Raw genomic sequence first — 23,186 nt, 5'->3', positions numbered from 1 at the left:
GGTTCTGCCGAAATACCTGCATGATGAGGGAGTCAGCACCATCACTCTGTAGGTCTCTGTGCTCTTCCCCTAATGTGTCCATGGTACTTGAAGCTGAACACTAATATTTAGCCCCCTGGAGGTGGCCCTCACTGGCTTACAAACTGAAAAAGAAGCATAAAACCTGAAAAAAACACAACAGTTTCAGTCACAGGCTAAAAAAAACAAAACTTCAAATTTAAGTTTTGTATTGGATTTCTTCAGAGTAAAAGTGATTTGTGAAGTGAAGATGTTTATTTTACCAATGTGAGGCTGTTCAGGAGAATGTTCAAATGTGTATCAAGAGTTGACATTATTTGTATTTACACCTCCAACCACCAAGTGGCGCAGGGTGTATTTTGTGATGGTTGGTAGACTTAAATAGGAGGTAGAAAGTAGTAATCAGTTGCAGGTGTTGCTTCTTTGTTAAAGAAGCACTGAGTTTTTTAATGGTTGTTGCTAGTGCTACAGTCTGTGTTTATGCCCAATTGTGTGGTTTTGCACTTTCTGTGGAACATTTTGCTTTAAGAGAGAAGGAAACAATGGACTACACTGCAAGAGCAATTGGTGAGTTGTGCTGAACTGTATCATAAATCTGACTTTTGTTAATGGACACACACACTGGGTGTTTTATAGGAAGTACACATTATATCTAAATCCTACAGAATAGCAGCACAATGACCTTTTATTCAATCAAATCAAATCTTTATTTGTATGGCACTTTTCATACAAAGAGTAACACAAAGTGTTTAGACACGCGCAGCACACAGTTTTATGCCTCTTCACTGGGGATAGCTGTGGCCAAAGGCATAATGTTTTTGGGCTGTCCATCTGTCTGGCCCATTCTTGTGAACTCATATCTCAATAAGGCCTTGAAGGAATTTTAGAACTTCAGTTTGCACACACTTTCACTTGGACTCAACAATGAACTAATTAGAATTTGATAGTCAAAAGGTCAAGGTCACCATGACCTAATTTTACTTATTCTTGTGAACATGATACCTCAGGATTGCTTCAAGGGAGTTTTTTCAAATTTGGCAGAGATGCTCCATTGGACTCAAGGATGAACTTGATAGATTTTGTTGGTCAAAAGTCAAGGTCATTGTGACCTTGCATTTGTCTCATTCTCTTAAATGCGACATCTCAAGAAAACCTGCAATTTGACAGGTGTATGGAGGCATATAGCCGTGAGGCGGTAATTCTAGTTTACATTACTTCTGTAGTTCCACACAGCCCTACAGAGTTTCATAGAGTATGTAAACTTATTGTTCTTGTTTTTTGACAGGAAACTTTACAGTTTAAGAACAGTTAAGTTTTATTAAAGAGATTTTACCAGCTGTGGCAGTGGGGCTGGGATTGTTTTCACACATTGTGTGTGTCATCATGGCAAAATATAGTCACCTCTCGTATCGAGAACTTCCACAGAAGTGAGTTTGAGTACTTTGCAGGTCTTTATGTATCTGTGGACAGATTTGGTCAACATGATAGCATCACATCTGTGTAAGATACAGTCATTAAAGTTAAAGCTAAGTAGTTGAGATCAAGTTGAAGGCTAATTTTGAAGATGGGTGTGGTCCAAGCAGTTGCACCATAAGTAGGGTGGTAGGAGCACCTGTAGCTAACATTAGATTCAAGTCATGCATTACCATCTTTAGTTTCTCCTCTTTCGACCTTAAAGAACGCATAAGGACAGCACACGAACATACACAGAATGTAATTTGTATGTATATATTGGGGCACACAGTGTTTCCAATATGACAGACCAAAGTTAAACTGCCATCCAGATGTGTCTCCACAGACACTGCATCCCCTGTTATTGCACTGTTCTCTGGCTAAATGAGCCAGCACAGTCTGCACCACCTCTGACAATCAAATCTTTTCAAAGCTTTGACATCTAGTCTTGAAAAATTGACACTGTCCTAATTGACCCGATTGTTGTTTTTTTAATAGGGACCTCTCAAACATGCAGACAGATAAATGTTTAAAGGTGAATCATGGGTGAACGAGTCATGAGTCAGACGTGGGTTATGTTATTGTCCTATGCTCAGTACCACCAGAGAAGACGATGTGGTGGTCTGCAGGTGTGACTTCAGTTTTCCTCAGGTGGCATAAAAACAACTCGTGTTCTGTCAAAGCATAAGCATCATATGTGATTCTCCAGTCAGACGTTTGCATTGAGTGCTGTCGTGCCTGAGGTTAAGACATAAACTTAAACATTAGTTTAAGAAATGGCTGAGGACCTCCCACAATAAGTGAGGCTGATTCTGGAGCTGGGGTCGATGCCACCATGGGCTAATGCTTCTTGTACACAGTCTCAACAGACTGTGCTAGCACAATATGCTGCCCTAGAAAGCCTGGTGACAGCTGACAGCCAGCTTTAAAGTGAGATTACAATGCTCTTCTGTAGAAAACTATCGAAACTCCTTTAAAACTGTGTTTTAATTGAGGTGGCAGCCCTGAGGGCTGTTTCTACAGCGGTAATGCGTTTGTGTGTTTATTGTTGCATACCCAACACACACAGACACAAAAATTATGTAATGTTTACTTTGCATTTTCCAGTGCACACATTTTAGCAAGTTATTTATGTTACTCAAACAGATTGTTTGCTTTCTCTCATTATTTTCCCCTTGTTTATAGGAGTTGTAATGTTTACTCTATTAACAAAACCCAAGAGAAACATTTCTGTTGTTTAACTGTCTTTTAGGCAGGTGAGTTTGTTTGGGTAAAAGTCGAGTTCAACACGTCTGTCGAAACCTAATTTAAACAAAAAATCATTATATATTTTTTCTGTCTTCATTTTCATTTTGCAGTAGTTTATTGTGGAAGGACAGAGTATTTTCATTATGAGTGTTTGTGATGCTGTTCAGTCATCATTTATGTCTATGATAATTTATGTATGAGTGTTTGTGTGTGCAAGACATCATCGTCACGCCCTTATAAAACTGCTATCTGCTGTTCCTGATTATGGAGCAAACACTGTTGCGTGTGTTTGAAGACCTTTTAGTGTGGTGGTTTGGAAAGCATCCTAATGGGGAGCATCACCAAACTGCTCTGTTAGACCACTGGTTCCCAACTGAGGATCCCAACCTTCATTTGGGGCCACCAAAGCTTTACAGAGGGTTGTGAGACCTTCTTGATTTTGAGGGATTTACCATAAGAAAACATCTCCTTACAATATGCAGTAGGCCTATACCTCAGCTTTTTTTTTCATTTCTGTGAGGACAACTAAATTACATTATTTTAGAGTTAAGATGATCATTCAAGATGTACTCTTAGAAAAATCTCAAAGGATAAAGGCACATTGAACACAGTTACAACCATCAAAGAGCCACTAGAACAATGGACAAGCATCAGAGAGAAGAAAACATCGAATTTGTGTGTCTGATTGTTAATTAAAAAAAAAAAAAACAACAACCAACAGACAGAGAATCATTTAAAAACATCCTAAAAAAATAACAGGTAAATTAATCTCTAATGCATTAATCACAGAAATAATCTGCTTAATATTCAACCAAATAATTTTATACAAACTTCCAGGAGTTGTTGTGTCCACTATTTGGGTTAATTGTGTTTATCAGTTGTTCTTCACTGTTACTGTTAGATAATATTGGTACATCATTGGTATCTGCAGTTATTGGCTTTAAAATGAATCATTGTAAATGGCCAGCATGCTGATTTCTGCCATTTTTTGTAATATAATTTTTGAATATTACTTACACTGAAAATCATTGTATTTTATGTCTCCATCTGCTGGTGGGCCATAAAGACAAGAGTATGCATAATATGATGTTAATTCAACCACTGAGGAGACTTGATGATGACTAAAATACGGTGGGGAAAAAAGTAAATAATAGTGAGTATTGATTATCGGTCAAATTAGTTGTTATTTAAAGGTATATCGGATATTGGCAAAAAGTCCAGTATTGTGCATCCCTAGTTATTGTTTTTCTTTTTTTATGTTATCCATAAAATATTTCATTAAGTCCAGGGCCATCACTTTACAAAGGGACCCCTTAAAAAAACGGTTGGTTAGACCATAGAACCCTTAAAAGAGTGATGGACAGTCAGATCAACTCTCACTGTGCAGTACTTACACCAGAAAGTGCAGAACCAGCAGTGGTAAGATTATGAAGCCTTCTCACCATCCCAGTAACAGATTACCAACTTCTGCAGCGAGAGAAAAAGAAAAAGCTTCTTTCCTCAAGCCAACAGAATGGCAATCCATACACTGACCTATGGCCTCCTGTAGCTCATCAAGCACATTGCTCATTGAACACTTTGCTCTGCTTTGCTCAATGCATATTTGAGCTTCACTAAAAAACCCTCACATTACTTACTTTCTTTCTTTTTTAAAATCCATATTTTTTCACACTTATCTTGAAGCACAACCTTTGGAGCATGCCCAATTGCATTTCAGCGCACACATAACTTGTATGTAACGAACAGACCGTTGGATCCTGAGTTCTTAAGTCTGTGTATGGAAAGCCTGTTAACAGTGCAGCATGTGGCAGAGAAGTCAGACGTACACTCAGGTTTTTTTTTTCTTTAGTGCGTACTCATAGAGAAGAATTTCCTCTCAGACTTTGAGTCTACTAAAGGGATTTTTGTACCCAGTTGCTTTGTTGTTTTTGTCATCTAGTTACATCCCTACACTTGTACACATTTGACTCTCACAAATCTCATAATTTCTGAGTGCAACATGCCAAGCGCAGAGATGGTAAAGAGAATGTGTGAATTCTCAGGTGCAGGAGAAAGTACAAAAACTCATTTACCTTGTGTGTGCGCATTTTCAGCGAATGGAAATGGACCAAAATGGGCCTTTAGCTTTGCCCAATCAGACCAGTGTGTGTGTGCAGAGGGCAGGACTGGGCAGTGGGAGTGCATCAAAGAGAACACTATATATAAGACATCAGGGGTAGTAATGCTTTAAACATCCATCCATCTGTTCATCTGCTCATAAGTTTGTCTCTCTGCTCTTCATCAGTTTTTTCTACTCCTCCATCATGCTGGTTCAAGCTCTGCTCCAGACTTCGCTGGTTCTCTGGTTGGCTCAGCAAACTCTGCAAGGCGGTAAGAGAAACACAGGATTTCATAAGTAAAAACAGAACTCTGGTTGCATACTAACTATCTTCTTAAGATTTTGTCAAACTTCAGATTATTATTCGATAAGATTTGGTTTTTTCAGCCCGTCTTAACCCTGTCAGCACATTTTCTGTGCTTTTGTTGAAAAGCCATTTAATTCCTGTTGAATTCCTCAAGTGGCCGCTTATGTTAACTGGTAAGAATATTATGTATAGTCACTTAAAATGATCAGATATATGTTATTTAATTGATGGAGACTTCAGATTCTTGATTACTCTTTACCTTTGTATAATCTTTAATTTAGTTTATTGGTTATATCTACTAAATATCCAATCATCAGGTTCAAAAAGATAATATTGCTACAACATCTAAATACCTATTGCAGTTAAACCTAAAATGACTTATCTTGTGACCTAATTAAAATGTAAAGCACAGTAAGGTTATTGCTGACAAGAGTAATAATTTTCTGATATATTAATTAGAATTGATAAAATTGTGTCTGTTGCTGTCGGGATAAATTATCACTTTAACAAAGAACTTTACATACAGTTTCTTAAAAGCAGTATAATTTCTCCTTGAAAGCTTTGATAGAATTCCATCGCCTTACTCTCACTTACTTGTTAAATATCATGTCTGTGAGATTGAGCGAGAAAAAAAGTTCGTGGACTACGTGGGCTCCACCGTCAGTGAGTCACTGCGGTTTAAATTATCTAATCTCTTTGAATCAAAGGATGCAATGAAAAAGTGGCAGAGCCAGGTAAAATTTGACGACCAAACGTGAGAAGAACAAACAGACTCCACACAGTCTCCCCATTTTGTCTCATCCTCTGTTTACATCAATGGATATCTGTTCCTCACTCATCACCTGTTGCCAGGTCAGGATGCAGTATATGTCTCTCAAAGTACTTACCCAATTGGAGAAAGTATTTCAGGAGGTTATGTTAGTCAAAAAAATGCAATTATTGATACTCCAGCTATTTGCAACACCTTGTTTGACATCCAGCGTGTTGGCTGATACAGCTCCATGTCAGCTTTAAACAAAAGTATCAAGCAAACAGAGATATCTACTAAAAAGAGAAAAGAAATCACTTCAAACTGAAATTACTTCTTGAAGACAAATAATTATGTAACAGGCCTATTTGCACAAATGTTTAGAAATTTTGTTTTTTCATGTTTAATTTTGAATACACTTGCACATTGCTTGTTCATCATGCATTACTATTATAATTCCCATGTAGTGGATGCAGGGTTAACCACTAGTGGAAGAAATAATCAGATATTTTACTTTAATAAAAGTAGCATGAGTAGACCTAAATGTACTTAGTTACTTTCCACCATGGGGTTAATATGTATTTACTATTTTCTGTGAAATTTAATTAATTTTTGAATTAAAGATTTTTTCTGTCTTTTTTTTGGAAACAGGTCTTTTTGTTAATTGTATACTGCAGTAGCCCCTTTTGATTATGTTTTGGTCTAAAAATCTATAAATTTAATGAACAAACTGCATGTTTTTTTTTTTTTTTTTAACAAACTGCATGTGTAACATCGTTTAATTTTTCAGGGGTTAAAGTTAAACCTCAAAGTGTATCCTGGGGCAAAGTGCTGCCAGCCAGAGGTATGTCAAAGAGTTTTTGTTAAATCTGTTTTAACTTCTTCAAGCAAGTATTTTGTGTTTTAATTACCTTGAAAAGTGGAGAACAGCAGTTTTCCGCCTCATGACCATGTCATTTATGAGCTTCAAAGGTTCAGATACCCGAGTTTGGAGCTCTGTTTCGGGTTGGTTAGCTTGGAATGGCTACCAGCTAACACAGATTGTCCGCTTTTGTTTCAGTTTATAGCCGCACAACTAGGCATCATAATATTATCAACCCATGGAAACACCAAGTATAAATTAAATATTTTTTCATAAGTGTGAAATTTGCTCAAACTCCTCCCCTCTTCTTGTCTGTGTTCTGTTTTTTTTGGCAGGTGTTGGCGTTGGAGTAAAGCCTGGAGGTCAGTGGTTTTCTTAGCATACATTAACCATTTAAGTTAAAACAAAACCTTAACACTTAACTAATAACATTAATTATTAACATTAGAAATGTGCTTCAGACAGTGTAGTTATGTAGAAAATATAGTGCCACATGATTTGCACCTTCACTGACTTATAATTTTGTTGATGCATATTTGTGCATTGTTAGCTGTGCAAGTCTTCAAAATAACGCTACAGATAAGTCAGGAGTCTAATAAGGAGCACATGCCTAAGTGTAATATCCTAAATTTATAAGTGCAGCCCATCATAAAGATGAACTGTGACCTGGGTGCTTTAGCATGTGACATGCACCAGACACATTTTTCAGCCCTGAATGCCCTCAAATCCTTAAAACCCCTGTCTACAGTTGACCTGGCTCCTGCAACTGGCTCTTGGCTTTCTGTTGTTATGCAAAAGTGGCCCCTGGGCAAAACAAGTTGAGAATCTGTTTTAAAGTATGTCCTGCTAAGGGTTCAAATAAAATGTTATCACTTTAAGTGGGCTTGTGACATATAGTTTAAGCACAAACGTAAGGATGCATTTGTCTTGCTCCAGTTAAGGACTAAGACTCAACTAAAAGACATTAAAGTCAAACTTTTTCTACTTTTTCTCAGTTGCAGGTGCCCTTGGTGCACTGGGAAACCGATATGGCGCCAAAGCAATGAAAACAGGAAGTATGTTTAACTTTCTGCACAGCATTTTCTTATATTATTTTCCCTTCAGATAAGTAATGTTTGTGTTTTTTCTTTTTAAAAAAATTAGTTGGTCGTTATCCAGGGGCTCAGCTTGGTCATGGTAAGTTCCCTTAAGAACAAATCTTTATATAATGCAGGTTGCATGCAGAATTAGTAAACCTGTAATGAGTTCTCAGAGGTAGGACAAACACTTTAAGGGTACAAAAGCAGATAATGCATTGTTTTCCCTAAAACATGTTTTTTTGCAGTCCAAGGAATATCAATCAAACTAGGGTTAGTTTATTAATTTTAGGACTGGCTTTTATCGGTTTTTTTTCAAATGAACTCTTCACTGTCTGAGTAAGACACCTAAGTACAATACAGCCAAAAACTGTTTTACAGAGCACAGGTTTGCCAAATGGCAAATGAGGACATTAAATCAAAATTCAAGAACAAATTCTGAATCACTTTTTTCATTAATGACCATTAAAATAATAAAGAGTTTTTTCAGAGGTGGATTGAGGGGGATTACAAAGTGGAAAAAAAACCCTCCTGCCAGACGCGTGGCAGAGAAATGTGTATCAGTGTGAATGATGATACCTTTTGGCAGACTCTGCTGTTAAACACCAATGTGAAATGTGTTTTTGTTTTATTGTTTTTGCAGGAGGTTACAGAGCTCTGGGATTAGGAGGTAAAGCAGGCCTGAAGCAAGGTGGATATGGAGCCCAGGGAGCCTATGGTACATCATTATAACCACTTATCAAGCTCTCACAGCCAATCTGCTTTTTATTATCTTCTCTTAACTTATTTGTTTGATTCGCTCCATGTTGATGATAAAATTAGTTTATGAAAATATTACACATTTTTGACATTGTACCCTTCTTGGGATTGCAGGTGCCGCTCTGGGCACAGGAATGGCAATGGGGACTGGACTAAATGGACTGGGACTGGGTATGGGCCAGCAAGGGAAACGTGGTAAGACTGACGTGTAATGGAATATGGCATAATCCAGTGGATATTTTATAGAAATATCTAACCCCAATATGTGTAGTTGGGTGCTGAATCCTTAAAATCCTTAAAAGCAAAAAAACAAAAAAAGTTTATTCATGTATTGGAATAAAAAAAAAAACAGCCATTAGCAAACATTAGTGTCAGCTAAACCTTGGATACGTTTACAGAATAGACAACACATTTATAAAACAGACTGTCAGCCTGATAAACAACATTTCACTGACATTTTAGCACCTGAAGGTAAAAGCCTGACTCACTGCTGTTTGAAAAGCTGCAAGCTGTAATGATGCTGATGATATTAAAGGCCCTGAAAATCCATTTTCCTATCCTCTTACTATCAGCAACAGGATCATACATGAATATGTGCCAACATTGTAACAATTTGTCATTTCAGATAAGAGATTTTTGTAATCCTTTTTTGTCTGTGCCTTCCTTATTGAGTAGCAGTGGACAGGTTTCAGTTAGAAAAAGTCCTAGCAACATATGAAACTAAATCAGCTGACAGTTGTAGGGCTTTTTGCGTATGCTGCCAGGCCACAGTCATTCAAATTTGATCAAACCTCACTCAAACGGCTCTAATGAAGCAGATTAGTGGAATATTTGGGAATTTATTTTTTAATAAATAGTATCTAAGTCTTTGATTGTTGCTTAATTAAAAATGTTATTAATTCGATTGAGAAATATTTCAGATTTAAAGTTTTCTGGGACTTTAGGCAACCCAGTTTAGTCTCTCAAAAACTTTGTTCACCCCCAGTAGCTGTAGCTGTCTGTGCTGCATTAAACTTTTGGCAGAAAACTGTCAGTCCAAAAATGAAATCAGATATATGAAAGGAGCTGAGACAATTTGTAACAAATGTTATTTCCTCTTTAAGATGCATATATAGTCGTGCTTGTTTTCCTGTTTATGTGTCTTTATCAATTTTACTTAATCCTGCTAAAGGTTTATTGTATTTTTTAAAGGCATTACACTGAATTAGTCTGTGTCATGCCAAAGGGAGAAAGAAGAGGGCAAGGACGAAGACAAAATTTTACACAAACAATTGAGTTTCATCTATAGAAATCTTTATAAATTATCTGTGTACTTCTTACTTTCTAGCTTATGGTGCTGGCCTCGGCACTGCGCCAGGTAAGCAATTATTTAATTCCAGGATTTCCTTACATTGTTTGCCCAATGGGAGTGTGCACAATGAATTATATTCTCTATAAACTGTCTGCTTGTTTGTTTGATCAATCTCAACTGAGAGACACTGTCATTGTCTGTGGACATGGTATAAAGAGCAGATCGCATCTGTCCGTATAAAATGAAAAAAAAAAAAACCCTGGTGTACTGGCTATGTAATCAGAGTGCTTGTCAAGAGTTCCAGATTTGCTTCACCTCCTCTGAACTTGGCTTTTTGTTTTCTTGCCAGGATATGGCGCTTTAGCTGGCATTGGCTATCCTGGAGCCCGACCAGGTAAGTGATAAATCAGATCTTACCTCAGAGCCCGTTGCTTCTTCCAGTCTGCTCAGATTTGTTTACCGCAGGGTATTTTCTTATGTGCCATCACTCCTGTCAGTCATTGATAAAATTGGGTTTATGGAATTACACAAAAGAGAATGTAATTATCACATTTTTTGTTGTCGCATCCTGAGGTAGTTGGGTATTCTTGCAAACCATGTCCAACATCTTTCTTTATAATAACTGCCTGTCCTGATCCGCTGAACTGAACTCATCGTAACACAAAGAGGCTCATATTTGCAAACAAGCCTGAAGACTCCAGATTTATCCGGCCATTATATTTGCCTGGTTCTCTCTGTCAGTTAGCATACTGAGTGAAATCAATGACCTATTCTGCTGTTGTTAGGAATTGGACTTGGGTATCCCACTGGACAGAAGGCTAAGGAACAGAAACCTGGTAAAACCTTCATCACAGCAGCTTGTGGTGTTTGTCAGTCTGTGTCTGTCTTTGTTCAGTTGTCCGTTGTCCGTAACCTTTGTGAAATGCATTCATTGATTTACTGATGTTGAGTTCATGCTGGCTTTTGTTTGCATGAAGTCACATCTTTCTACTGTACCATTGTCATCAGCTCCACTGTTTCATTTTGCGTGCACAGAGCTGATATGTGACATTGTGTGTCTATCAGTGTTTCGCCTGTGTTGCATGTTGCATGAGTTCCCCAGCTCTTATTACTGCAGTTTAATTTCAGAGCGTTAATCAGAGTTAATGAAAGCTGATATCTGTGGAATACTAAGTGCTGTGGTTTACAAGAGCTAAAGGGGTGATGCAAACAAAATACACACTTGACCGCTTGTTAAATTACGATGGTCATAATTGTGAAAACTGCATTTTGCACCATAACATCATGTAATCATTTTTGCAGAATCTAAAGTTTTGATCACTTGTATAATCTATTTGGACCCATGACAATTTATTCACACGCTTTATTCTTGGGAAATATCAGGTTACAGTAAACCATGACATTTTTAAAAAATATTCTGCACACAGTGCTGGTTCACAGTAAATGGATTACAGAATAAAAACGTTGTAGTGTCAAGAAGAGAAACATTTTTCTCTATTGAAACTTTTGCTGTGTACTGTAGGCTTCTGCTTTCTTGGCCCATCAGTGTTTTACCAAGCTTCATTTGTCAGTTGTCTTTGTCACACACTGATGCCATCTGAGTCAAGTGGTGTCTTTGTCTTGTGCTGCACTGGTGTGTTTTATGGCATTTCATCAATTGGAGTGGCAACATTGTGTTGCCATGTGTTGATGTCATTGCTCTGACTCAGTGAGAAGTACTACGTGTGTCCTTCCAAAATATGGCTTCAGTTGTGTGTTGTCTCTTTGTTGTCTCAGTTCCTAATTATGGTGATGATTCTGTCCTGTGAAACTGGACTAATTTCGGGCCATAATGGATTTTGTCTTGTCTCCGTTTTGTCTTGAATTATTTCCATTTGAGTACCCATCACTCTATAGACGATGTGTTATATTGCATTGGATGCTCTGATACACACATCAGTTCAAAATCAGAACAGTAAATATTTTTGCCACTGGCCACAACAGTGTGCTGTTGACCCTTAAAGAAACACTGTTGTCTCTGAACCACCAAGAAGATGGAATGCTTGATGATATTTCTCTGTCAGGTGTGTCTGCAGCAGATTTGGGTGGACCTCAGATGGCCAATCTAGGCCAAGCTGTTCAAGATCTGAAGAGAGAAAAGAGCAGAACTCTTGGACCCAAAGTGCTCGACATGAGGAAGGGCAATATACTTACTGCTACTGAATTACATGCAGAAACTGGCTTTAGACCTGCTCTACTGCCACATGGAAGAGACAGCAAAGGCCTTGACCCCGCAGTTAAGTCATCCAGACATGGACCATTGACACCCTATGATAAACACAACAAAGGTCTTAGTCTGGCTATTTCACAAGCACAAGGAAGAGACGGTTATGAGCCTATGCTCTTAGAAAGAGGAGGCACAGCAAACCATGGAGCCGCACTGGCTGCTGGAGGTGTAAGACAGCAATTGCCTCTTGAAAAAGACAACATCAGAAACCTGGCTTCTGCATCCTCTCAGGTACAGAGTGCAAGAGGCTTAGATTTATCTTTCCAGCAAAATCAGCGAGGCCCAAACTGTGGATCCACTCGTGATTTGTCAGATGTGTTAGGAATCAATCACCATGAGCTTTTGGGTGCAGAAACACAGAGGACTCAGGGTTTAGTGCACCAGCCTCATGTCAGTAAGGACAGCAAACATCTTGGACTTGCAACTCCACAAGCACAAGGAGAGAGAAACTATCAACAGCCTCTTCCACAAACTCAAGATGGCAGAGGTAATATATTCTCTGCTCCACAAGGTCAGGGAACAGGAAGCTATTTATCCCCTGTGGCAGACGGGCAGGCCGTCAGAGACCTTGCAGTTAAAGAGAAAAGTGGGCCTAGAATCCGCGGGTCTTTTGCTGTTGAAAATCCTAATCATGGTTCTCTAACTCTTCAAGCACAAGGAAGGGGTAGCTATGGACTGGTGATCCCTGGTGCAATTGGAACCCAGAGTTTGGGTCTTGCCTCAGTAGAAGGGCAAGAAGCTAAAGGCTTTACTGCTGATGGTCAGAAATTGAAACACCTTTCTCATGCCGAACGTGATGTCACTGAGTCAGAAGCTCTCAGTATCCCAGGACAGACTGGGAGGAAAAACCAGGCAACAAGTAAGAGCAAAGCTTTGTCTTTATACACCGTCATAATGTCTCTTTGTTCACTCCTGAGATCTCCACTATATTTTCCCCCAAAATCCCACTTCTTATCCATTATCCAAATGAATAATTACAAATGAAATAGTTCATATTTATTTGATTCTTTATCTCCCACCTCTCTTTTAATTCCTGTCTTCATTTACAAGTATCACCTTTTATCAGGTGTGTGTTGTCTTTGGAAAGTAGAGACTCTACAAAAACTTTGGTTTTTTTTGAGTATCTGACTGATAATTCCTCATTGCTACACTGTTGAGAGATACGTTTGGCTGGCAGCTGCAGTAACATTTGGGAGCAGTGCTCATGTCGATCCTGTATTATCCTGTTCACCAATAAGCTAAAGACAGTAGCTGCAGACTCGTTGCTCTGTCACCAGTTTTGTCTTGGTCCTCTTGTTTTTTCATGCCTTGAGGTCTTTTTGCTTGCCTCTTTAATGCTGTTGTGCATTTTAGATCATGATTAGAGTTGAGCTATTTATGTCTGTGTCCCATCCCATATGGGATTACAAATCAAAACATGCATCTTAAACATATAATAACAAAAGTGCAGTTAAGTTACAACATTGTAAAGTACTTCTGTATTCTTCTGCAACATATTTATGTGTAAAACTTCAAATTGATTAAAAAAAAACTGCTAAATACCAACACTTTATCCTGATAAAAGGACTTTTCCTGTCAGCTAACAGTTTCTCCAAGTAACTGGCTACTATAAATGTCTTTTATGTGAACAACCAACTTAGTCTTTTTACATCATTCATATTTACTAAATCAATATGCTGTTATCTTACTAATCAATATATTGTACAGTTTCCAGTGAAATGGACAACAGAAAACATAAAGGAACTAATTTCTACTATCGTTTTCCATATCACTGAGACGGCATATTAAATTACGCTTTTCCTCCTCCAAACTGACATAACAGTTATGTGCCCACAATCTCAACTGGGCACATTTGCTGTTTAGTCATCATGACATGCTTTTTTCCATAGAGATTAATTGAGTGCATAAATGAGCTATACATCTTTCAGCATGCCTCACATGGTTCCCACCGCATGTCTTCCATTATCTATACTTTCAATGCACACTCGCCAGACTGGTTTGAATATCAACACTTACAGTATACTGAAGCTACATGGTGTGATACTGAAGCTAAATAATATTGATTGTCTGTGTGTGAATTCTGAAGAGTCTGTGAGTTTTGATCAGTTACATATAACTGATTGCTTTGTGTGAGCCAGTTAAGAAGTTATGAAAGTTGTTGTGGTTTCAAGGTCATGTGCCTACTGCTGGGAGGTGGCATTACAAATGGTAAAACCATTAGCCTGTGTGCATTGTGTGGCATATTGAGCAGTGTCCTTTATATATAATTACAATTTCACCTTTGCATGGATTTTAGTTGCGCTTTTTTTACAGTATAGTTTTAGCGAAAATTCATTTATTTGGACAAATGAGACTTGGAATATACTGCACGAGATGTTTGGGTTTGTATTTAAATAGTTTTGCTGTTGTTCAATGTGGACCCTTATGTTTGGATTTCTCATTTACTGGAGGCATGCAAGAACAGTGTTCTTCAGCGTAACACAGTATGAGAAACTGATATACAAATAAACAACTGAGGATAAATTAAGATGTCCGAAGCTCTTTACTGACAATATAGATTGTGCTCTTGAGTCTCACTGCTCCAAAATAAGAGCACAAGCAGGAGGACACTAAATCAACTGCACAAGGACCTTTGAGTGCTATAAGAAGTGATGTGTTGGTTTTTTGCTCTCTGTTTTCTGTATCAAACCAAATATGTACTTTAATATATATTTATTTCAGCTATGCCATGTATTGGTCTTATTTGTAACAGTTTCACATGTTTTATACAGTTGTTGAATGCAGTCCTGTTTTGAAAGGATTTTCTAAAATGAGTTAAGTCTTCTGTTAAAAAGTTCCTCCTTCGGGAGCTCAAAGTCCCAAAGACAAAGGCACATCTCTGTTGTCCTTTGAACATATCTTTATGGACGGTTTTGTGTTATCCAGTGATACCCTGGGTTGTGCATTTAAAGGCTAATGTTTGTTTTGGGTTGATTCAGGTGATGGTCTCTTAATCACTGATGTAGTTGTTAGGACAAAGAGGTTTAGGTCAAAGTTCTTAAAGTCTTGCTGTATTTCTTGTTATGCTGTGAAATATACCAGACAGAGAAAATGAGGAGAAAAAAGTGTATAAGTGACCCACATAGAGTAGAAGTTATACAGTTATTGCAAAGCGATGCTAAAAGAAGATTCAGCATCTGGTGTTGTTTTTTTGGGATTCAGTCCAGGAAAGTGTCCAGTGAAGAGGGTGCAAAAAAACATCCAACCATTGCAAACAAGTTGAAGTCTGTTGTGCGTGTGTTTGGTTTTTGTTCTGCTGTCAGCTGCACATGTCCGACACTCCATCAACAGAAGCCACTGTAACTTCTGTATATGGAAACAGTTGAATGAGGCAGGATATTATGTCCCAGGTTTGTCATGTGTTAAATAGTGTGATCTGGATTCAAACCTGACTTTCAGACATAAGCAGAGTGATAAATGCTGGCACTAATGTTTTATAAAAACAAACCAGGGATCATGTCCCTTCAGTCCACAACACATCACAGGTGATTTTGCTGAGCTTGCGTTAACTTCCTCCACAGGTTATCTTGGTGGAGCAGGAAACTATCTTGGAGCCAGCCTGGGCGCTGGAGGCTACGGAGCAGGTAATGTTGGGCAGTGACACATAAAAGAGGAAACAGTTCTTGCCAGCAGATGGAGATACTGGTGTAGATTTAACCTACCTGTTGTAAAGGATTCCCCTGCACTGCCTACAGGTTTGGGACAGGGGGCATACTTGGGTGGTGCAGCTGGCAAACTTGGAGGTACATGCTATTCATTTTTTATTTACTATGATTGATTTAGGGTTTATGCTCTCATCTTTTTCACTTTTGCACCATGTCTTAACTCCTTACTCTTTCTCTCTTAAATAAATTTCAGCTGCTACTGCTCTTGGACAGGGTGGATATCCCCTAGGTGTTGCGCCAGGTGAGGAGTAATTCAACCACTGTGTCTTTCTCCTTTCTGATGCCAGTTTGTACTCTTTTGATTTTTGAAGGGCCTCTTCCACAGACCCAGTGCCCTAACCCCAGAAGCTTGTCTGCAAACAAGAGAATCAGGAGTTTTCTCCACTGGCATTTTACTGTTTAGAATATGCTAAATTGTGCTGAGGACACACAGTAGATCACATGTCACTCAGCAGAAAATCAGCTGTTACTCCTACTTTGCCTTGTAAACCGATCATTTGCTTGTGAGTCTTTCTAGAAAAAAGAGCTTTGTTTGAGTTCACCTTCACTTTCTTTGAAAGGTCAGAGGAGAAGCTGCTTTAGTTACTTTTTTTACCTTTCTGTTGAATAATTGATAGTGATTTGTGAAAAAACAACAACAAAACATCAAAAAAAAGATTATTCAAAAAACATTTTAGATTATTCTCCTGTGGATGCCTTTTCCTCCTCTTTTTATGTGCCTGGAAGTCAAATATTATCTTTCTCTGGTAGTTTTCCATGTTTCATATTTGACCCAAGTTAAATATTGATGTATTTAGGTAAACAAATGCAAAGGTAATGAGAGTCTGTGTCTTATGCAATATGTTTAAATTCCTGTTATCACAGGCTATGGTGAGGGAGCAACAGGATACCTGGGTGCCATGGGAGGAAATGGCTATGGTAAGTGACAACTCATCAGTACATGCACACAGAGATTCATATTCTGCCAGTCAAATTACTTTGAGTTACAGGAGGCAACATAGATGACAATTTAAAGGTCCAGTGTGGAGGATTTAGGGGAATATATTGGCAGAAATGGAATTTAATGTAATTCAATTAATGCAATTCAATGTTTAAAATGAATGATGAATTATGTGACCGGGAATGAGCTGTTTACACAGGGAGCAAATCTTTGTCAGTAGGGTCCACCACCATGTTGCACTGCCTGCATTTTGCATTTTTCCCTCACTAACCGTAGTTAACAGCCCCACAGCGACAAGTAGTGTCAGAAAAAACAGATTTTTTGAAACTGCATTAGTCAGTGTTTTTAGTGGTTTAAATCACTGGGTCCAATTGTTTGGGGGAGGAAGAGACGTCTGTAGATAATCCAGCTGAATGAAAAAAACACCCCTGAATATCAAGATCAGAAAAAAGGTGAGCACACATTAACGGGTGCTAAGCTAGTGGCCAATCTGGGACAAGCTGACCAGCATTGGAGAAGCACTGATATGTGATGTGAAATCAGTGTTTTTACCTGTTTAAATTGCTTAGTCCATTTGTTTCATAAAGGAAGAGACCTCTACAGATAACTCCTGGTAAAAATCTCCTTAACAATGTCCACTGAATGAATGCTAACCAAGAGCTAATGCTTGGGAGAAGTTTCAGCTGATTGCAATGTGCAATCCTCATAGTTAGATGCCACTAAATTCTACACACTGTTCCTTTAAATATAAAAACACAACCTTTATCTTTAAAATGTGAGTTGTCTGCCTCCACAGACCAAGGATCACCTTTTATTCTGTGTGGTGTCAGAGGAAATCTGCATCAAAGGCGTCACTGACAGTAGTGATGATATTTAGTTAAGACAGGCTGATCCTTTGTGTTCCCAGTGACTTCCTTTGTTCTTTTTCTGAGGCGCCGTTGCAAAAGCTTTTTTTTTTCACATGCATGTAGAAGACTTTCTTAAAGTTGTGCTTTCTATTTGTTTTTGATCACAGTCAGAAATGTCAGATACAGTCAAAAGATGAGCTTTTAATTCTTTTTCTAAAGGTAAATATTATTTTTAAATATTTTCACATATAGCTCCTTCTTTCAACAGGTTATGGAAATGGTTACAGCGATGGTCAAGGGGCTGGTGAGTTTCATTTTTGAAAACAAAATAAAGAAGCTTAAGGAGAATTCAGTCTACTTGGAGAGTCATAAGTTCGCAGACATAATTATAATGCTAATTAGAACTATGTTTCAGGGCTTGGTTACCCTTCAGAGTTAGCTGATGGTGCTGAGAACAAAGCAGGGAAGCATGAAGGTAACAGTTTTGGGGAGTTATAACCTGTTCAAACCCATAACAGGTGATGGCACTAACCCATAGATGCTTTAACTTCTGACGTTTTACAGCTGAAATAATAAGAGGCCGTCCTCTGCTGAACATGTCCAGTGTGGTATTTTATCCACTGGGTGTAGCTATTGTCTCTTATTTATAGAAACTGACCAGTTTAATCTGGTGGTTTCTGATTTAGTGCTCATCTAGACGCTTTTCACCCAGTTTTATTTGAAAGTGAATCAGTTAATAGATGAACAATGTCTCACCTGCATGTTTATGTGTTTTCTTTTTTTTCCAGCCCTCGGTGCAGGAGGCTACGCTGGACAAGTCCCTGGTGCGTATGATAAGAGATAAAAGGATGAAGCACCATCAGAGATTACACTGCATCTCTGGTCTCCAAACACTGTTACTGTTATGCACATAGAAATACTACAGGTATGAATTACTCCAAAAAGGCTTCACACTCAAAAACATACAATTTACAAATAAACTAATGAGAAAGGTAACATGAACAAACACTTCTCAGCATGCAAAGCTGCAGGCTCTGTGATGATTTATCCTTGTTTATAGTAAATTGTAACTCGATCATATATTACATACCGGCATAGTTTCAGTCAGAACACAGATGCAACATGAAAGCAGCTAAAAATGAGACATACTTCCAATATATGACCTCACACTTGGTTTGTGCAGCTTATTACAACCCCTCTGCTGGTAATTTTGACAGGAGCTGAGGGAGAAATTGGGTGATATAGTATCAAGAGTGAGAAAGTCTGCATAAGGGGGTAGTTTGAGTAGATGGATGGGTCAAACAACAGGACCCTCACCCAGGAGGCCACTGTTTGTCTCTCCTGTGAAACCAAAAGTCAGCTTTGAGTCCTTTTAACTACATAATATAGTATGTCAAGTGACATATATACACATTATGTTACATATAGTAACAAACTCTCTTATTGTTGGCCAAGCTATGATCTTTTTTTTCTAAACCTAACCAAGTAGTTTTGGTGCATCTGCAACTGTTTCACAATGGTAACATGTTTAAAACTGTGAATATTAACGGTCATATACAAGTATGAGGACGTGCATATCTCCTGTCACCAGTAGGGGTTTGGAGGACCACATTTGAGTGTCATGTTTGTCACTGGAGCCCCTTTTCTCTTATCATCTTTCAGGAGCACTTGGTGCAGGACTGGACTCAACTGGTGCAAAATATGGTGAGCAGTGTTGACATGACCTCATCCCTCTGTCACACTATTAGTCAGGCTTCCATCAATGTGGTCTTCCATGCATGAGTCAGATATGAACTAGTACAGCTAGCACAGGGCTGGTTAATGGCATGTGGAGGTGGAAGGGTTAACAGAGAGAATAGACATGACTCAGTTTGCCTATCTATTTCCCTTTTCCTGTAGGAGCAGGAGCTGCTCAGGTCCCTTATGGTAATGCTCCAGTGATCCCTACTGGATTGGAGGGTAAGAGTTTCTTGTGTTTGCAACTTCAGTTGCAACTGTAATCTGAAATAGACTACAGTTGTGTTATGGATACACGAAGAAGTTCTACTGGGGCCATTGAAAATAGTTTCTGATTGGCTGGCAGGCGTCACTAAAGTCAAAGAACAATTCAACATCCTTCAGCTGTTAGACCTCTGTTCTACTACAGCATGAAATATAACTGTCACTTCATTTATTTATACAGAAAATAATTTAAAAGTGACATACAAATTTCCACCCTGGTGGACAATAAAGATATATTCTGTTCTATTCTAACATCAGGTGTGGTACAGTTAAATTTAGCTTATTTCCCTTACTCAGTTAAAAACTGGTTTTCAGCACGTTCCTGTTCAGCAGCACAAAAACACATTAGAAATAAAACCGAAACAATCAACAACGAAACATAGGCAGCTACATAGACATTACAGAGTAGAAGACTTAGGTGGTGTAAGCAAGATAGTATGAGATTTGAATCTGTGGTTGCAGGTATGTCTTTCTATCAAAAAGAATACTTTAATGGACTAGCTTGGCATTTTGGAAAATACAGCGTAATTCCTTATTAAACAGCAAATTGTTACTTAATTAACATGATATAATGTGTTTATAGTGAGCTTTAGAGGACACGCTAATCTTTTTAGCTTGCGGGCTGGAAAATTTCATTTTCAGCCATTTTGCTTAGCTAAGCTAACTGACTGCTGGCTCCAGCCATATAATTACCACACAGATGTGTGAGTGGAATGAACCCTCTCATCAGCTCTCTTCAAGAATGAAAACAAGAGCCATATCTCAACATGTTGAACAACTGCAACTACTGCAGCAGCTCTTTTTGATAAAGCACAATACCAGTGGATTTTGTTCTAGTACAACTTGAGTAAACAAATGATTAAAACATGGTGTCTCTTTTTGCCTGTGGTAAATAAGTGACCATGGTCAGCGTAATAATACACTCCAAGGTGTCCAGATATAAAAAGAAAAAAAAAATGGACGCCCATTTTTTTTGGTCCATCTCATTTGTTATTTTCATATATCAGAACACTTTTGTGTGTATTGTTTATGTGACATTTTGTAAATGAGATTTAGTCATGTGAGTTTATTGATGTTTTTGTCCCAGTTTCATGGGCCTCAGAATACTTTATGGCTCAAAAGCAAAAATAGAAACACACGAGCCCTCATTGGTTAAAAGGAATAAACTCCAGCAAACAATGACTCCTGTCTCCAGTGAATGCAAACATTTTCATTTTATTAGATTACACTCACCCATCCTGTTGATCAAAACATCATAGCTAACAGAACAGTTAAACATTTAACGGATTTGTCACCCCCCCACCCCCACCCCCACCCCACCCGCCCCACCTAGGTGATGGTGGCTACCCATATCCTGCTCAGCAGCTCAACCTCGCTGCTGAAGGCACCAAAACCGCCAACAAATATGGTGAGTGTTCGTGTGAGCTATAAAGTGTGAGAAACTGTGTGATGGAAAAATAACGGTTAAGCTGTGAAGCAGCAAAGTGTTGGCTATTTTTTATTGAACCAGGTTAGCACCGATGCGGTTGGAACTCTCAGTAAAACAGATGATGGAGAAAACAGATCACGATGCTAATTAATTAAGAACACAAACAATAAACAAAGGAGCCTTCTATCAGTTTTTATTTGTCATGAGTTCAGCCATAGATATCAGATTTTCCCTGAACATTATTGCTTTCTTTTTCTCTGTCTTTGCATTATGGGACCGACAGCAGATATGTCTTCTGATTTTAAATAAGATTATGCCATGAGATGGAACTGTGCATGTTTGTGTCTCATCATTGTTACTACTATTAACATGTTTTGTGTTGTTTCAGGGCCTGGTGCAGGATATGGAGCTCAACAAACAGGTCAATTTCCATGCATTGTTTCACCCGCAAGAGAAACACACACACAAACACAAACACACATCCTTTTACACAATGCGCAAGACCCCTACTGTGTATCTTTTATCACAACAGTACATTATATTGATATTCAGAGGTGACTGCATGAGCATGACAGTAATAAGTATTTTTAGTATTGTATCTTTATCTCTCTATTTGAATTTTTAAGTACATACTAAAGCTGCACACATTCCTCCAGCTACTCTCACAGTCCCAAAAAATCATAACAAAAATGTTTTCTTTGTATTTTCTCTGTTTTAAAATGTAACCTCCTTGCTTGTGTTTGATAAGGTTACGGTGCACAGCTGGGAGCAACTCAAGATGCCTTGGGTAAGCAAGAAACCCTCAGACTTCCTCCTTAATGATCAACTTCCACTCACTTGGCTGTTTCTGTTGACCGTATTAGTCAAGTCCTCTTGCAAAAGATTACTGTGGCAGCACAAAGTGCATTGCACATTTTGCTGTGCTACAAAATAGCTATCACATCTAATTATTGCGCGGTTTTGCACATGTCTAAATATTACTGTGCTTACAAACATGTGCATTGTGTTCCTGAGTAAAACAAACGAGGTACAGCTATTTGTGGAAAATGAACTCTACTCACCACTGCTCTTTTTACATGCTCTGAACATATACTTTTACTTAAATTGCTTTCACGCCAAAAGTATAACTGCATGCATTATGGATTATTTTCCACTCAAGGGTGCAGAGCCTGCAGAATGAGTTGGCTGACTCCTCTAATAAAAGACTAAACCCTTTTTTCGCAAGGGTTAACTTAGCTTTCAAGCCTCTTTTTCTCACTGTCGCAGTTTCCCTCTGAGCACATTTATAACACTGAACTGGGTTGATCTTTTCACAGGAGAGCAAGCTGGCAAATATGGCGGAGTGAACGGTGCCCTTGGAAATGGATATAAAGGTAAAAATGAAGAAAGGTTTACAACTGGTGCATGAAAGCCCAGCTAAAACACCATAAACTGTTAAAACTTACAGCAAGGGGGGGATTGTGTGATTTCATTACCTCCACATAAATTCTGTTGCTGTCTTGTGTTTGTCCTCAACAAATCAAATTCATAGATTTTTTCCTGATGCATTGTCTTTGTGTTCCTCTCCCCTGTCCTCCTTGTCTCTGTCTTTAACCAGGCTAATTCAAATGACCTGGACTTCTTCAAGTGGATCAGTTCCATAAAGTGTTCCGTGTAATGTGTTTTTCCAAGCTCTTTGTGTGTTTTACTACAGTTTGTCCTGCTGTGTTGTCTGTTTTGCTTTATTTTCCTTAATCCCTTGTCTTCGTCTGTAAGTGGACATTTGTTACCTGTTTGTTTTGTTGGTCCAAAACCTGCAGTGCCCCACCAGTCTTACTCTGTCAACGCTGAACAAAATTGGTGGTGATTGATATCATGAATATTTGTTAAGTGCAAGATATTTTCCTCTATGTTTTAAAATAAATATCAAAAATGATTTTACCGTTTTAATCCAATAAATTATACGTCAAATGATGCTGAACGTAAACTTCTGAGTAAAACCATTGTGTTTACCTGCACACATTGTTCTATGTAATAATGTCAGCGAAGCCTCATCCGTACACAGGAAGCTTTACCACTTCCTTTCTCATGTCAGGCAACACTGCCAAAAGCAAATGCAGAACAAACACTCACATCAAAACTAAGAGTAATGAGATGAAA

General features: G+C 38.4%; 1 protein-coding gene across 5 annotated transcripts; it reads left to right on the top strand.

Moving 5' to 3' along the window:
• The first annotated feature begins 435 nt into the window (after positions 1–435).
• LOC121957255 (uncharacterized) lies at positions 436–23,081 on the top strand. Of its 5 annotated transcripts, XM_088091325.1 has the most exons (26): positions 436–585; positions 5,003–5,088; positions 6,662–6,715; positions 7,069–7,095; positions 7,729–7,788; positions 7,877–7,909; positions 8,453–8,527; positions 8,683–8,763; positions 9,896–9,925; positions 10,209–10,253; positions 10,645–10,695; positions 11,923–12,984; positions 15,686–15,748; positions 15,860–15,907; positions 16,023–16,070; positions 16,694–16,747; positions 17,886–17,921; positions 18,033–18,092; positions 18,406–18,441; positions 19,280–19,321; positions 19,517–19,576; positions 20,952–21,026; positions 21,436–21,468; positions 21,796–21,834; positions 22,364–22,420; positions 22,645–23,081. In XM_088091325.1, exons 2-26 carry the CDS (start codon positions 5,022–5,024, stop codon positions 22,647–22,649), a joined length of 2,241 nt encoding a protein of 746 aa, XP_087947451.1. In that variant the 5' UTR covers positions 436–585; positions 5,003–5,021; the 3' UTR covers positions 22,650–23,081. The 5 variants fall into 5 exon arrangements, with proteins under 5 accessions (XP_087947451.1, XP_087947452.1, XP_087947454.1 ...); XM_088091326.1 differs by lacking the exon at positions 6,662–6,715; XM_088091328.1 differs by lacking the exon at positions 11,923–12,984.
• Positions 23,082–23,186: the final 105 nt, after the last annotated feature.

Source organism: Plectropomus leopardus, chromosome 18 (genome assembly GCF_026936395.1).
Source record: "Plectropomus leopardus strain MGB_pleo_1.0 chromosome 18, ASM2693639v1, whole genome shotgun sequence".
NCBI classification, from domain to species: domain Eukaryota; kingdom Metazoa; phylum Chordata; class Actinopteri; order Perciformes; family Serranidae; genus Plectropomus; species Plectropomus leopardus.
This window is presented reverse-complemented; position numbering and strand designations above follow the sequence as displayed.